The sequence below is a fragment of the Culex quinquefasciatus genome, chromosome 1 (genome assembly GCF_015732765.1).
Source record: "Culex quinquefasciatus strain JHB chromosome 1, VPISU_Cqui_1.0_pri_paternal, whole genome shotgun sequence".
NCBI lineage: Eukaryota > Metazoa > Arthropoda > Insecta > Diptera > Culicidae > Culex > Culex quinquefasciatus.
Window position 1 is genome coordinate 85,875,046 of NC_051861.1, and position 14,819 is coordinate 85,889,864.

General features: G+C 40.4%; 1 protein-coding gene and 1 non-coding gene across 2 annotated transcripts; both read right to left on the bottom strand.

The window, feature by feature from the left end:
- Positions 1 to 294: 294 nt before the first annotated feature.
- LOC119765333 lies at positions 295 to 1,220 on the bottom strand. The gene is made up of 2 exons (XM_038248981.1): positions 675 to 1,220; positions 295 to 625 (listed from the first exon to the last, which is right to left on the bottom strand). Exons 1-2 carry the CDS (start codon positions 990 to 992, stop codon positions 578 to 580), a joined length of 366 nt encoding a protein of 121 aa, XP_038104909.1. The 5' UTR covers positions 993 to 1,220; the 3' UTR covers positions 295 to 577.
- Positions 1,221 to 5,921: 4,701 nt separating this feature from the next.
- Trnae-cuc lies at positions 5,922 to 5,993 on the bottom strand. The gene has a single exon. It is a non-coding gene; the product is annotated as a tRNA-Glu (tRNA).
- Positions 5,994 to 14,819: the final 8,826 nt, after the last annotated feature.

Sequence of the window (14,819 nt, forward strand, 5' to 3'; positions counted from 1 at the left end):
CTCCAACAGTCCGTCCGACTATCAGAGTGTTGATCGTTGATCAGCTGTAGTTGTTGTTGTGGTTCCAGCTGCACCGTACCTGAGTGTGAGAGCGCTGAGCGACTGATCGCAACCAAAGTTGACAGAAAATACTCAACTCGTGACGGTGGTGGGGGGCTGTTCTGGCCCGTCCGACCACGAACTTGCCACCCCTCATGCCTCTGGTGCTGGAACCAGCTGTCAGCGTTAGACGTGCTGACCTCCGATGACTTGCCGGCTTCGGCTGCACCTTGTTGCGGAACATCGACGACTTCCGTTCCACCGAGGATGTACTACGGGATTTCTCGACCGTAGTTTGCGTGCGCTCACTGTAGAGCTGAACTTGAATTTGCGCTCGCTGCGCTTGCTGTGCTCGTCCATCTCGCAAAGATTCCAAAAGGGGTGCATCTTTTAGAACACGACTTATGCACACAGACATACAAACACAAAACTTCCAAAATGACGAGCACGAACATTCCTGACTCCAGGACAGTTTAACGGACCAACACATAGGTTACCTTACATTAAATTGCGACGACTGCAGATACAGTAGAATGGACTAAGACCGTTGGCAGTCCAGTACCAGTGATGTCCGAGGGAAGTTCCGCTGTGAAAAACATTTCATTAGCTTTTTGAAATTCGAACAATAAATTAACTTCCCTGGTGTGCGGAGGCCTCCCAGCCTCCGCCGGTGGAGGAGTCCGAGTTCTCCCCGTGGTACAGTAGATGTTGTGTTTCTTACTGTCGCTGCTGTTGGTCTGTTGCTGGCCGTACTGTACTGTGGACGACTGTTGCCGTCTGCGACGCTGACACTGTTCTGTGCTGTGCTGCTGTACTGTTCTGGTCAGATTCTTCTGCTGTTGCTGCGTCCCAGGGCTGCCACTGGAACCGATGTTTTCTCCTCTGATCTCGTACACTTCGATCGGAACGCTTTTGTTGTTAACTTCGCCCCAGCAGAGCGACTTCTTCTCCATTGTAAACCCCAGACTGCTCGGACCGCCGGTAGCTTCTTGAACTCGACTGGCACTGCTTGCGTTTTTCCGTCTCGGGTCATCACCGCAAAAAGTCGCACAAACAACGTCGCAATCTGCTGGCACAGAACATCGCGAAATTTCCCGTACTTTTCTTCATCAGCAAAAGTTAGCACTTTTCGCGGAACGATTTTCTTCAACCCGAGTCGACCGAGATAAACAAACTCAATTTCGTTTGACGTTTCTCCTCTTCGTCAGATCCAGTTCGCCGTTCCACTTTCGCCGGTGGCAGAGCTGCGCGGTATTACACCGGCGCACACAACTTTTCACAATTTTGGATTTCGCTCATTTTTTGGTCTCGTCTGGCAAAATGACAAGACAAAATGGCGACACAGAACAAAATGGTGGATACAGTACGACGTTTTGGCACAATTAACACGGATTTTCGACACGGGCAACTTAACTTTCAGGTTGTAACTGACGGCGTGCAGACTTCTGCAGTACTTTTCTGCAGACTTTTCTTCAGTGCGGTGAAATAACTCCCAGCTCTTCACGGCGCTGACAGTTGGTGGAGCTCACAGTGACAACCGCAGTTGTCAGACATCAAAACAAAAACAAGTCCGAAATTTCACACACGAAAACTGCGAATTTCTTCGACGGAGCAGATTTTCGTCACAGAAACCGGTCTTAGAAGCACCGGACGGAAACTGACCGCGGATCGGGATGCGATTGAGGCGCGCGCGGAACGTCGGTACGATTACCGAAGATGGCGGATCGTCGAGTGTTCTTTTTCAGCACTTCTTCACTTCAACGGAATGGCTGCCGGCGCCATCTTCGGCGACGATTTCAGTGGCCCGACGGACACGATCCATCGGCTTCGGGACCAGGATTTACGGCGCGACATGATCCGGCTCGAAGGACCATTTTATGATTGCGCACATAAGAGCGTCTGTTTGATCCTGTCGCACTTTCTTTCCCGGTAATTACAAACAAAAGTTCTCGCGGTACAAAACAAAACTATTTATTGCAAAACTGTTTATTTGCTTTTAAACTAAACTGTATTTAGCAGTTTCTGTACTGAACGGAACTGTTCTGACCTGTTCTGAGGTCTGTCAGGGAATGGGACTGATCTTGGGATGTTTTCCCTCAAGAAACTGAGCGGTCAGGACAAGTTCACTGACCCTTTTCATTCTGTTTGTGTTCTGTGAGTACAAATATGTGTGTGTTTACAAGTATCGTAGAGTGAGAAAACTAGACAACAGAAACTACGGTAAAAACTACACGAAAACAGTACAGTACAAAAGTTTCTGACTAGAATCTTAATCTGGTGTGTAAACAGGTTTCAATGGCTAAACAAAATTATATTTTTCCATAATAAAATCAATAAAATGTGCTTTTTTTATTTTTCCTTTAATTTATATATTTAATTCAACAAACATTTAAATGTATTTTTTCCAATTAATACATATACAGCAACCTTTGTAACAGTCTTTTCGGCATAAAAAAAAATTGATTTGAAATTTTAAGAACCACAGTACACAGAAAAAAAAACATTCCCGTAATCGTGAATTAAGTTCACGAATGTGAGAATCACGAAGGAATTTATTCATGAGTATGGTGCATTTGCACTATAAACATGAATATTAGGGTGTTTCAGCCAAACAAAAAAGTTCTCAGAATACGGCAAACCGAGGTTCCCCTTGTAGAGGATACCCATTGGGACTCTCATGCCAAATATCAGCCCATTTGGTTGAGAATTGGCCTGTCCCCAGCGGTTCAAAGTTTACATGTAAATTACTATGGGATTTTTGTGTTTTTCGTTCAATCGTTCCTACAAGTCTGGGAACAACATGGATTCACTCGGAATAAAGACAGGTGTGTAGGGGATGGTCCAATGAACATGTTCCAGAAGGATTTAGGGTTGTCCATTCTGTCCCCAAGGTGCGCATTGGATCGACGTCCGGTGTCTCCAGAATCAACGATTCACCCTTCAAATGTACGCATTCTCCCTAGTATGCTGTGACGGCTAGCTGAAAATAACGACGCCCCATGTCAGACGGTGAACACGTGGGGAAGCATCAATTGCATTATTATTACAAAATCATCATGTTACGTTATTTAGAATAGTTCAAATTGTTACAGGAACATCAAAAAATATAATTTTATTATTTTAAAGTATGTTTCTGAGCCAAAACTTGAATGAATGCTCTGCCACGTGTTCACCGTCCGACATGGGGCGTCGTAATTTTCAGCTAGCCGTCACAGCATACTAGGGAGAATGCGTACATTTGAAGGGTGAATCGTTGATTCTGGAGACACCGGACGTCGATCCAATGCGCACATTGGGGACAGAATGGACAACCCTAAATCCTTCTGGAACATGTTCATTGGACCATCCCCTACACACCTGTCTTTATTCCGAGTGAATCCATGTTGTCCCCAGACTTGTAGGAACGATTGAACGAAAAACACAAAAATCCCATAGTAATTTACATGTAAACTTTGAACCGCTGGGGACAGGCCAATTCTCAACCAAATGGGCTGATATTTGGCATGAGAGTCCCAATGGGTATCCTCTACAAGGGGAACCTCGGTTTGCCGTATTCTGAGAACTTTTTTGTTTGGCTGAAACACCCTAATGAATATATTCCTTCGTGGTTCTCACATTCGTGAATTTAATTCACAACAACTCCAATACTTCTAACTTACGTGAAATTGACCGAGGATTTCGAATTTGACAAAATTGAGACCAACAAGTGCCGTCCTCTTGGCCTACAGGGCAAAAACTAACGTTGTAAAAAGTTTGTTCTAGAAAAATCGAAAAACTATGAGAAAAACTGCGATTGGCCAAAAAGTGAATACCGTAAGCTTATAGTCCATGAAATTACCTATCTTTTGACTTATGGAAGTATGGGTGTTGGAAGCTGTTGCAAAAAGATATTAAGGTTTTAAAAAAATCCATTTTTAGGGACCATCCATAAACCACGTGGACACTTTTTAGGGAATCTCAACCCCCCCCCCCCCTTCGTGGGCAATTGTCCATACAAAAAAAATCTTTTTTGTATGGAGCGTGGACAATCGCCATACCCCCCCCCCCCCTAAAGTGTCCACGTGGTTTATGGATGGTCCCTTAACAGTAATTTGCAAAAGCTATGAGAAAAAGTTAAACCAATCCTGGATGTCTATAGCACATTTTGAAGGGCTTCGAAAGACCATTCGAATGCATCTAAGAGAGTTGGAATTGATGAAGTTTTACGGAAATGCGAACAATTTTAAGATTTTCCATGTGTTTTGGACCTCAAAATTCAATACCCGTTTTATCCCACTTCCATTTGTCGTAGAGGGCTTAATTTGACATGAGTTCATCTCATGTATAGACAAACAAACGCTGAAAGTTTCATTCAAATCGGAGCACCTCGAAACGACCTCTAGAACAAACCGAGCAGAATCTACAAATACTGCCTCTTAAAGAGATAAAAGCCAACTTCAAGAATTTCAGTTTCAAATTTTTACTGTTCCAGGAATTAAAACAAAAAAATAATATAAGAATATGAATTCAAATATTTTCAACATTTAAGATAATAAAATACGGAAAATGAAGAAATTTTTATACACCGTAATTAAATACAGTCCCAAATTCTAATAGCTTCAATACTCATTTCCGTTTTTAAAACAAATTGTCCAAACGAATGCCACATTATTTGGCAGCCGCCACGCCGCCCCGGTTGCCCGTTATGTGGTTGAATAAATCTGCCGAGGGAGCTTCGGATTGTCAAAACAAGACTCTTGTGGGTTGGCGTCGAAGACTCGCTGGAAAGTATTTAACCACAGCGGACATCGTTAATATGTACTTTGGGCAAAATAGATGGCAACACTGCTTCACCTAAACGGCACTCCATTCCGTTGAAGTTGTAACTTTGCGACTAACTTCTCGAACTGGTTGAAAAAAGAAGTTTTTTTATTGTTACTTGGTTTCGAATAACTAGTTGATTGAATTTAAAAAATATTGAATCATTTATTTGTAAATTACAGTTAATAAAAAACAATTAATCTTTTAATGATTTTAAAATAACGGAATAATTTTCCCAAAGCAACCGAAACTGGATCAATTAATATGGGTTCTTTCTTCTACTGGTAGAAAACACCTTCCAAAAACCGAATCGTTACTCATCTCAACAAACAACAGTTCCGCCGGGGCCTTCCCACAGCAGGGACTATCCACTCCTTAATTGAAATCAATTAAAGGTATTTAACAACGCAATCTCCCTCTCTCTCTCTCAGCAGCAGCAACAGTGAATCCCGCATCTCTTGTGATCTAATTTACCTTTATTTCTTGCTTCGTTCCATCAATTTAAGGCCACCAGCCGATCGTCGTCCGTTTCTGCCACCACCCGCATAGAACTCGCCACTGCCGGAGGGCATCTTCTCCGCGCGTGTGACAGCTCAACAGTGTCATAACCTTCAGTAAATACCAGGTATGGAACCAGCATCACCTCATCTGTCCCGACCAGCACCCGGATCGAGCCCAGACGAGGGATCATTATTCAATTACGGGGTTTCCCCCCTCTGCCTTAATATTCTTGGAAGATTTGAAGTCTTTTTGAGTTCTCTCAATTTAATGCTCGTTGACGGTGTCCGCTCTTGCTCACCAGTGTGACAGCTAATGGACGTTGAGCCGCACACGTCGGTGTTAATTATCACCGAAATTATTCAGGTCTCTCAGGACTCGTGGCACGTGACGCCCCGGAGGAGATGATTGAACACCTTTCTCGGTGAGGCGGATTCGTAAATGGGCAATGGTTCCATAGAGCAGAAAGGTCGACGCTGTGAGGTTTTTTTTTAATAAAGACAACATATTTTTGAATAACTAGAACAGTTTACAACTAAAAAGAAATTCTGTGTCAATCGAAGGTTAAAATAAAAAAAAAAAACTTCCCATACCGGGAATCGAACCCGGGCCTTCCGGGTGAGAGCCGGATATCCTAACCACTAGACAATATGGGACTTGAAAATTCAAGATTGTTTGGTTGCTTCTGCGCAAAAAAACCAAAATTGAATTGACTAGATAAGACTCTTGGTTGATTGAGGGTTTGAACATCTTCTCAAATTCAACTGAGTAGATAATACAATGTTGATTGTTAGATGACCGATTCTTAGCAAAGCTACACCAAAATGTCACTTTTTTCAATTTTCAATGTGATTTTTTATATGAAAAAAAAACATTTTAATTATGATCTAATAATTGCAATGTGCTTTAAATGCGTTTTCTTATCTGAAATGCCAAAAATATTGACCAAATAAGGTCTGCAAGTCATTGAATGGGAGAGAAGTTTTTACATAAATCTGCTCCTTTCGTTTTCCCGTCACGAAAAGAAATGGCTGGCAAATCTCAACCAAATCTTTCAGCTCAAGGAGCAAAAGATTCGTTTTCAATTTGTGATAATGTGTAGAAGAGCAAAAGTTTTAAAAAATCAATCTGGCAAAATTGTGTCGATCTTTTTGGTGTGCCTTTTAAAATTCCAGTTTTACGATGTTGTCCCGTCACGCTACATTTTCATTTCAGGAGAAGCACAGGTATAATATTGTTCATCATGCATGTCATTTCTATGTTGGAAAATCAATTATATTTTCAAATATGTAATAACATTGGGGGGTTTCTTCTTTAATTGTGCCACTACAGCCAAAACGCTGAAAAAAACTTGGGAATTTTTTGAAGAGGAGACGAAGAATCGGTCAGATAACGGTCGTAAGTTAGGGGAACTATACCCTTTCTCAGCCTATTTCTATTATCGGCCTATCAGCACTTTGATCATGAATCACAGCTTTTATAAAGTGTTTTTGACTGTACCAAAGTAATAAATAGCTCAAATAAAAGTGAGCAAGCAACTCTCCTTTGTTGAAACATCTGAAAATGTTGATTTAATAGCGGAAAATGGCAAAAGTGATGAGAATGGGTCGAACGGCTTAGTGTGATTAAAATGGGTATATTTCCCCTACGTACTGTTTCGAATTATCTTATCTATCCTGGGCAACTTAACTCCGTAGTAACTTTTCAATAGGGTGAAATCTTGTTTGTAAACAAACAGCCTATCCCTTTTGCACAAAAGTGACAGTTTACGTTAAGTTTTGGTGGGATAGGAAGTCGATAAAGTAGTCGGTATCGATGGAGAAAAAGTGGAAAACGTGGTCTAAAATAGCGACGCCATCTCCCTATTGAAAAGTTCCTACGGAACTGTTGTAAGTTAAAAAATTGTCGAATGATGGGCAATCTACAACCACCTAGCTTAGAAAATTTGAATCATTGTAAACAAATCTGATCTCTACAATGCAAAAGTAATGCAATTAGTAACTTAACGTATGGATTGGAAAATTTCAAAATCTATGGTAAGTTGACGTTTCCATTTCAAACGTAAACAAACAACTGCATAGCAAGTTATATCAGCCCAGCAAATTTTCTAAGTTGATTGTAGATGACGGCCGTAAGTTACGTACTTTTCAAAGTAACTTATCGCCCTTGCAAAATCCACAGCATTGTGATATCTTCCTATTTATGATTATCTTATTTAAAACACATATAAACTAAATATAAACTCCCGATTCACGCTCGCTTTTCACTCACACATCCATAGCTCTACACGCTTATCGCTGACTGCTTAATTTAGGATAATCTTCAGGATGCCACAAGCATGACATCTTTATTATTTATCTATGTCGGCGTCACCTCCAGGGCTGTGACACGCACAAGAGAAAAAGAACTGTCACCAGCAACCGGAGTTTCCCTAATATTCACACGTCAAAGACCGGTGTTGATTGTACCTTTGCAGTCGCCCTACCAGTGGATGAAGGTTTTCCATTATGAACAAGGGGACGTCGCCCGTCCCCGGAGGGTATCTTTTCGAAAATGCACATATGGCACCAGGTTGTTTGATAGATTGAAGCGCTGCGATTTAGGCTGGACGCAAATCCCAAGGTTTAACGTTTCTCATCTGCTGTTCCAGGGCGGAACCTTCCCATTTTTCGGAAAGAGCGCTGATAACAGGACAGTTGCTTTCAGCTGCTGTTGCTGTCATAATTTCGTAGAAAAAAATCAAGAAAATTTTGTGCTTTGAAGAGTTTTTAAATTCCCCAAACGACTTGACTGAGTCACTTTCTACACGTTAAGAACTGTCAAATCTCTTCCGCAACAATCCACCACCGACAGCTCTCCAGAGTTGTTTACTAAACTACCCGGAACAAATGTGTGAAGATCTGGCACCCCCTTGGGACGCAACAGCAACCACAGCATTGCACTGATTGACGTTTGACATCACGCTAACGTACGGACACGAACTGTCAAAAGGAGCAATGTGATTAGTGGAGCAGGTGTGTCGAGCGCGCTGAAGCGCCATTTGTCGAAAATCATGCCAATAGTGCTCGTTATCTCCAGTTCTCGGAAGTCTTCTTTGATCACAGCGTTTGAAGAACCGTGTGATCTTTTCGGATGTTTCCCGAGGTTGACAAATCGAACGTTTCCACCCTTACTTCATCGCTCGAAGAGTGGACTCGTTACGACCCTAACCCTATCAAGCCAGACTTCTCTGAAGCTTCAAATTTTCACCACCCGGCCCGCAAAGAGACATTAAAGTACCGCCGCCGCTGAAGAGGCAAACAATTTAGAGAATGCTATTTACCGTATCTCGCGTCAAAAGAGTTGGGAACTCGAAAAAAGGGGTGCGACAGCATTCCAGGCTGTCACCTTACCGGGGTGTGCTGCTGGATTTACGGTAAATCTACCTTGCCCTGGGCGGGCGGATAGGACACCGAAAGATGTATAGGGGACGATGCGGGCGACGACGAGCTCTGCGGCTGTAGCTTTCCCATGGCTTTACTTTGGAAATCTGTCACCCTAGCTGGATTCGTCAAATGGATTGAACCGTGAAGTGGGGTGGATTTGGTACAACTTGTCAAGTTGGCTAAATTCTCAAAATACGAAGTCGTGGACACAAAAACTTCAGCAGTTGGACTCGGAATCAGAGTCAGTTAACTTTTAACATTTTTGTATGAATTATACTCTATAAGATTCTACTGGATTCCACCAGAGGCAGCTGAATGTCACTATTATAATATGTATAATAGCTCTTCAGAGTTGATCATCTACTAAAGTCCACTAGAGGATAGCAGAGTCCTAAAGAGAACTGGAGTCAGAGTCGCTGAAAATTTTAAGCCTGAGTCAAGCCTGAGTCGGAGTTAGAGTCACTCATTTTTTATAGTATATATACTATACGGTATACGGTAGTGGAATCTGGTGGACACTAGAAGACTCTAGTGGGCTCCTATAGTGGACTCAGGGAAGAGTTCTAGTGGACTCTAGCTAACTCAAAACTGCCTCTTTTGAACTCTAGTTTCCAGGCTCTGGTGAACTCTAGTGGCCTCTGATATTCTCTAGTGGACTCGAATAGATTCAAGTGGACTCTGGTGGACACCAGTAGACTCTAGTGGACTCCTGTAGTGGACTCAGATGAACTTTGAAGAGATCTAGTAGACTCTACCGAACTCATAACAGCCTAGTTTGACTTTATACTTAATATGGGTTCTTGTTAACTCTAGTGGACTCTGTTATCCTCAAGTGATAATAAATTGTAGTGGACTCTGGTGGACTCTAGAAAAATCTAGTATACTCTAATGAACTCTGATGAAAGATAAAAAGTTTAAGTGACATCTAGCGTTCTCTTATAGGCTCTAGTAGAATCTAATAGTATATAATTAACTCTAATGAACCAAAACGAAGTTTTGCGAACTTTTGTGGACTTTATGACCTCAATGACTTACAGTGGACTTTAGAAGACTCAGTTTTCAAAGTATTCCTTGTTCCAAACTTTCCCCCCTCCACGGTGCATCCCGAACTAAATCCAAATTTCGCCGTGCTCCCGCTGTGCCGCTCTGGCTTTTCCAGAGATTATTGCAATTATTGCCGCTATTGTCCGTCCACGCGAGCTGGGCGCCCTGCCGTGGCCGTGTCCCACCTTCCGCACGTAACCCTCTCTAAGATAACGCTAGTTCGGCAACCCTGAATAGATACAGTTATTGTTGCGCATCTCTCTCTTTTCATAATACCACGTGTGGCGATTTACCTTTTTTGTGAGCGCACGCGGGAACGGTGGTGGTTCACAAACAATAAAATTAGGGTAAATATTATTCCTACGTCCTTTTCGAAGGCTCTAACAAACGTAAAAAAGACTTGGAATCAGCAACCTTTTGTTGCGTCTGACGCGTGCCAATTCAATTAAATCTCAGCTGCGAAGGGTTGATTTTGAACCTGGAAAAAAGTGAACTCGTTGTCCTCGATTTCACAATCCGAGGTTACTTTGTCCTGTATGTCACAAACATTGAATAAAAATAAGTATCTTTGAATCACTAAATAAAAAAATCTGTTTAAGAAATAAACATTGACAGTTCGCGTTTAACCTCCAGCCTGAACGCACGGTTATTTGTAAGCAATCAATGTTTATGTTACTTTTTTTTACTGTGTAATTTTCACCAGGTTTCCGAACTGTTACGTCACCAAACCGAAAAAGAGTGGGCAAAGAAATATTTTCGATAATTAATAAAACATACTTCAAACACCCATCTTGCGCCATTTTTAAATGGTAACAGTCTTCCATCATAACCTCAAACACCAACAGGAGGGTTCCCGCGGGCACGTGTGTGTGGGAAAGTGGTCCGCACTTCGCTCGGTTAATTGTCAAATTAATGCCGGGAAAAGTGTCATTTGTTTACTTCGTGGGTTCGTTTTTTTCCCCCGTTTGCCCGCTCTTACGGGCGACGAGTGAGGAATCGGCAATACATTTTTCGTGTGTCTTTTTCTTCCCACAGCCAAAAGTGTCGTCGGAGCGCAGGCTCCGGAGATTTAAATGACAAAACCAGAAACGGAATTGAGGAGGCCCTCATAAATGCGGGCAGGTCATTTTTCGGCACTCAATATTGTTTGTTTTACTAGTGGGGACAACTCCGCTGCGCCACAAAACTCTTTCGAGAGGGAATTTTGTTGACACTTTTGATTTTTTTTTCTTCTTCTGGACGATTGAGAAACTGGGCCAAATGAAGCCATGTGTTTTCGGTTAGAATGGGTTTTGAGTGGGGAATAGAAAAAAAAGTGTTGATAAGTTAAGTGAGTAAAAGAGTTTAGGCAGTGATGAAGTCATGTAGTCATGTTTGGCAGGTTAAGGATTCGGTCCTATTTCCATCAAATTCACAGATTTTCATTATTTAACAACTTATTTTAAAACCCTTTTGATAGAAACTTGCTTTATCACTTCTCATTCAGCTATTTATTAGTGCATATCGGTTGAAAACGCTCTTTTGAAGCTGTCATTGTAGGTCAAAATCCTGACCAAGGATCTGACATGCATGCAGTTTCCTGTGACAGATCAGGTCCACCTACAACCTCGTAATTTAACGCAATAATTTCCCAAAAAGATCCCGTGGTGTCCGTGTCTAGTAAAAATGTACTCCATTCTGTAGTAGGGAATTCTTCGGAGTTGATGTATGAAACCTGAACCAGTAACAGACAGATTTTAGAGTTTTTGATAAAAAAAGATCACATTTTTTCTACGAAATAAATCTTAAATTTGATGTTTTCAAATCGTTTGAGTTTCTTAAAGATTGTATTTTTCAAGCTCAACATCCTCTTACATTTTCGTCAAGATTAGAACTTTTGGGTCAAAAGTTAGAACCGACACCAAAATTATTAATTTACACATTCATCGGATGTTCCCTTCTTTATTCATATTCCCGACTTTGAACAAACTTCTAACGCAAATTTGACATTGATCGGGACAACCTATACATTTTTAAGAAGAATTTTTTTTAAGTATTTACTTTTGCTTTTCTCACTGAACAATTGTGTAGGATTTGATATTGACTCGGACATCACTTCTGTCTTCGCAAATCTACCCGAAATTGATCGATGCTATGATTTTTTTTGTCTTTCACATCTTTCTTCGCAAATCTTCACGATATTGGCATATTGTTTGAAACAATATTTTGTATTTCTTTTTTATTCGTCTAAAACTTTGCGGTCTCTTTTTCTTCAATGAAATAAGTCATTTTGAATCATTGGTTTGTTCAAAACAGTCCCACTAAATTGTTTGAGTTTGAATGAGTTGATGAGTTTGAACAAAAACTAAAGAAATTTTCAATACTTTACAATTTTCAATACATCAAATTTGACCGAACATAACCTGGAATATCTTTTTTTGAAAATACAAAAAGTACTTTAATAGATACTTTACTTCGTGAACATCTCTAATCAATTATTCTCAGCGTAATACCAACACATTTTTTCAATTTCTTTAACTTATGGTTTTAAAATTATTGCATCAAATTGACATCAAATACACATTGAAAAAATAGTTCTCAGAGAAGTTCTTGACACGATATTCAACAAAATATGAAATAAAATCAAAACCATCAAATTTTAATTTGTTAAACTCGGACTTTTAAACAGAATTTAATATGTTTATGTTTCTATTTTCAGTCAAATTGGGACATTTTTAGACCTATCAAAGAAAAAAATAAAGATGGGAAAAACACAGACCATACGACAAAAAATATAAATGCATACTAAATTTCAGCTACAGTAATTTTATTTTTCGTTATTTTGAAAATCAGACCTACAATTTGGAATTCATTTTTTTTTTGCTCTCTTGCACCGCTTTATAATTTGATCAGCTAAATTTTGTTATTTTTTTTATAAATTTGCTTTAAATTTTATGATTAGGTGCTCGATGAAATTAAATGCTGTTCTTGAACTAGGAGGAATTAAAAATTAAATATAAATATTTTAGAAGAAAAAAATAAACTTAAAAGGTTTTAATTTGTGTAAATTATAACCGATGCGCAGCATACGACCTTTTCAAACGCCACGCGCCAGAAACTTGGTTCGATCTTAGTTCGATTTTGACTTTACTCGCTTTGTATGTGGATGACAGTCGTGCCGTAGCCGTGGTCCTGACATGCCAACATCAGGTACTCAATAGAAATTTATTTGGACAGATCAAACTATTAAGTTTCACGCGTTTTGCAAAATCGAGAGAATTCACTAACCCCACTCATTAAGTATAACTCCGCAGATACCATTCCACGGGGGTCAACTCCCGTCCGTCAATTGCGCTACAAGGTTGCAATGTTTTGCCCCGTTCCCACAGGGCACCGACCGGCGTGGCCAATGACCCAAGCCAAGCCGCCAGAACTATACGCCGGCACCCTTTCGCTAAAAAGGGCCCCCTCCAGGAAAGGGATTCCCAACTTCTTCGCTCGCTCACGACCAGGGAATTGTTATTGATGATTACGACTCTGCGAGAGTGAGAGTGTATACCTTCATTTAGTATTAAATTGATTTTAATTGGATTTAATTAACTTCCACTCTCACATTCTGGTGGCCACACCGAACCAGCATCAGATCCAGCAGCATAGCCCCTGGCTTAAGAGCCAGGCCCAACATAAGCAGCCAGCAGGTCGTTGCCTCGTTGAATCCCATAACCGGCGTGTGTTTCAGCAGTGCTCCCAGCTCAGTGCCAGATCCTCGCTGTTGAACCAGCAGCACTAAAATCAGTAAGAAATGAAATGAACCATCATGTGCTCACATGGTCGGAGAGTCCCTCCTGATGTCCACGTGTGTGTGTGTGTGTTGTATGTGTGCCAACCATTTTTCGGTTTCTGCTGGCTTTTTGGTTTTTACACAAGTTTTTATCATCCACTGGCAATCTTGAACCTTTTTCCATAGCGCTCAGAGGAGAGGGTAGCACCGCACTTCCCATTTAAAAACATCGCCGAATGAATAGGTTTCGATTTGTTACCCCTCTAGTTATAGGTTAGGACTTTTAACGGGCAGGTTTTCGGGAAGTGAGGGAGCTGCGGATGATGATGTGTGTAACATAACACACGGACACAGCTTTCGGTGTGGGTAAAACTAATCGGTGGTCCTTTTTTTGCTGGAGTGTTGCAACGACGATGAGAGAGAGGTAATATCAACGGACGATTTTTTAAGTGAGGAAAATAAAAATTAGTTAGGTAATTTTTTTGACGATTTTGCATCTAAAAAGGGTTTTTTAAATTTTTTTTGGCAACTTTTTTTATTTTCATTTTTGCAAAACATTTTTCTTATTTTATAAAATTCTTAATTTTGCAATATCCTAAACTTTAGCGCATACCCTTTTCAGTCCCCATACCAAAAAAATCGTTTATGGAAAAATTGTGTATTTCTGGAATTTATGTTTCAGTGAAAAAAAGCAAAAAACGAGAAATTTATATTTCCGTGGGCCTAATTTTTTTTAAAGTCCTAATCATAATTTACAACTTTACCGAAGATACCAAATCGATCAGAAAATCCCTTTTAAAAATACTGATTTTCGAATATTCACAAGCCCATTTTGTATGAACAGACTGCCAAACTGTATGCAAAATGGCTTTTATTTTATATTCGAAAATCTGTATCTTGAGAATTAGTTTTCTGATAGATTGGGTTTTGTAAGTAGTAGTAGTAGTAGTAGTAGTAGGGGAAATTCTCGTATGTTTGGCAGGTTAAGCACTTGCTCCTAATTCTATCCAATTTTCTGTTTTTCACTATTTAAACAACTAATTTTGCAAAACTTTTCAAAGAAACTTGCTTGCTCACTTCCGATTGAGCTATTTATCACTCGATTTCAGTTGAAAACGCTTTTTATGAGCGAGCAGTTCTCTACGGAATCGGTCTTTTTTCTTTAATTTAATTTTTTGTATTTTTTTAATCCGGCTGAAACTTTTTTGGTGCCTTCGGTATGCCCAAAGGAGCCATTTTTTTCGTTTATATAA

What these genes read in the sequence shown, in the direction of transcription:
- LOC119765333 (XM_038248981.1), bottom strand. Translation starts at nt 992, where the DNA reads ATGGAGAAGAAGTCGCTCTGCTGGGGCGAAGTTAACAACAAAAGCGTT. An exon ending in GGCCTCCGCACACCAGGGAA is followed by an intron (nt 626 to 674) that starts GTTAATTTATTG and finishes TGTTTTTCACAG; the next exon opens with CGGAACTTCCCTCGGACATC.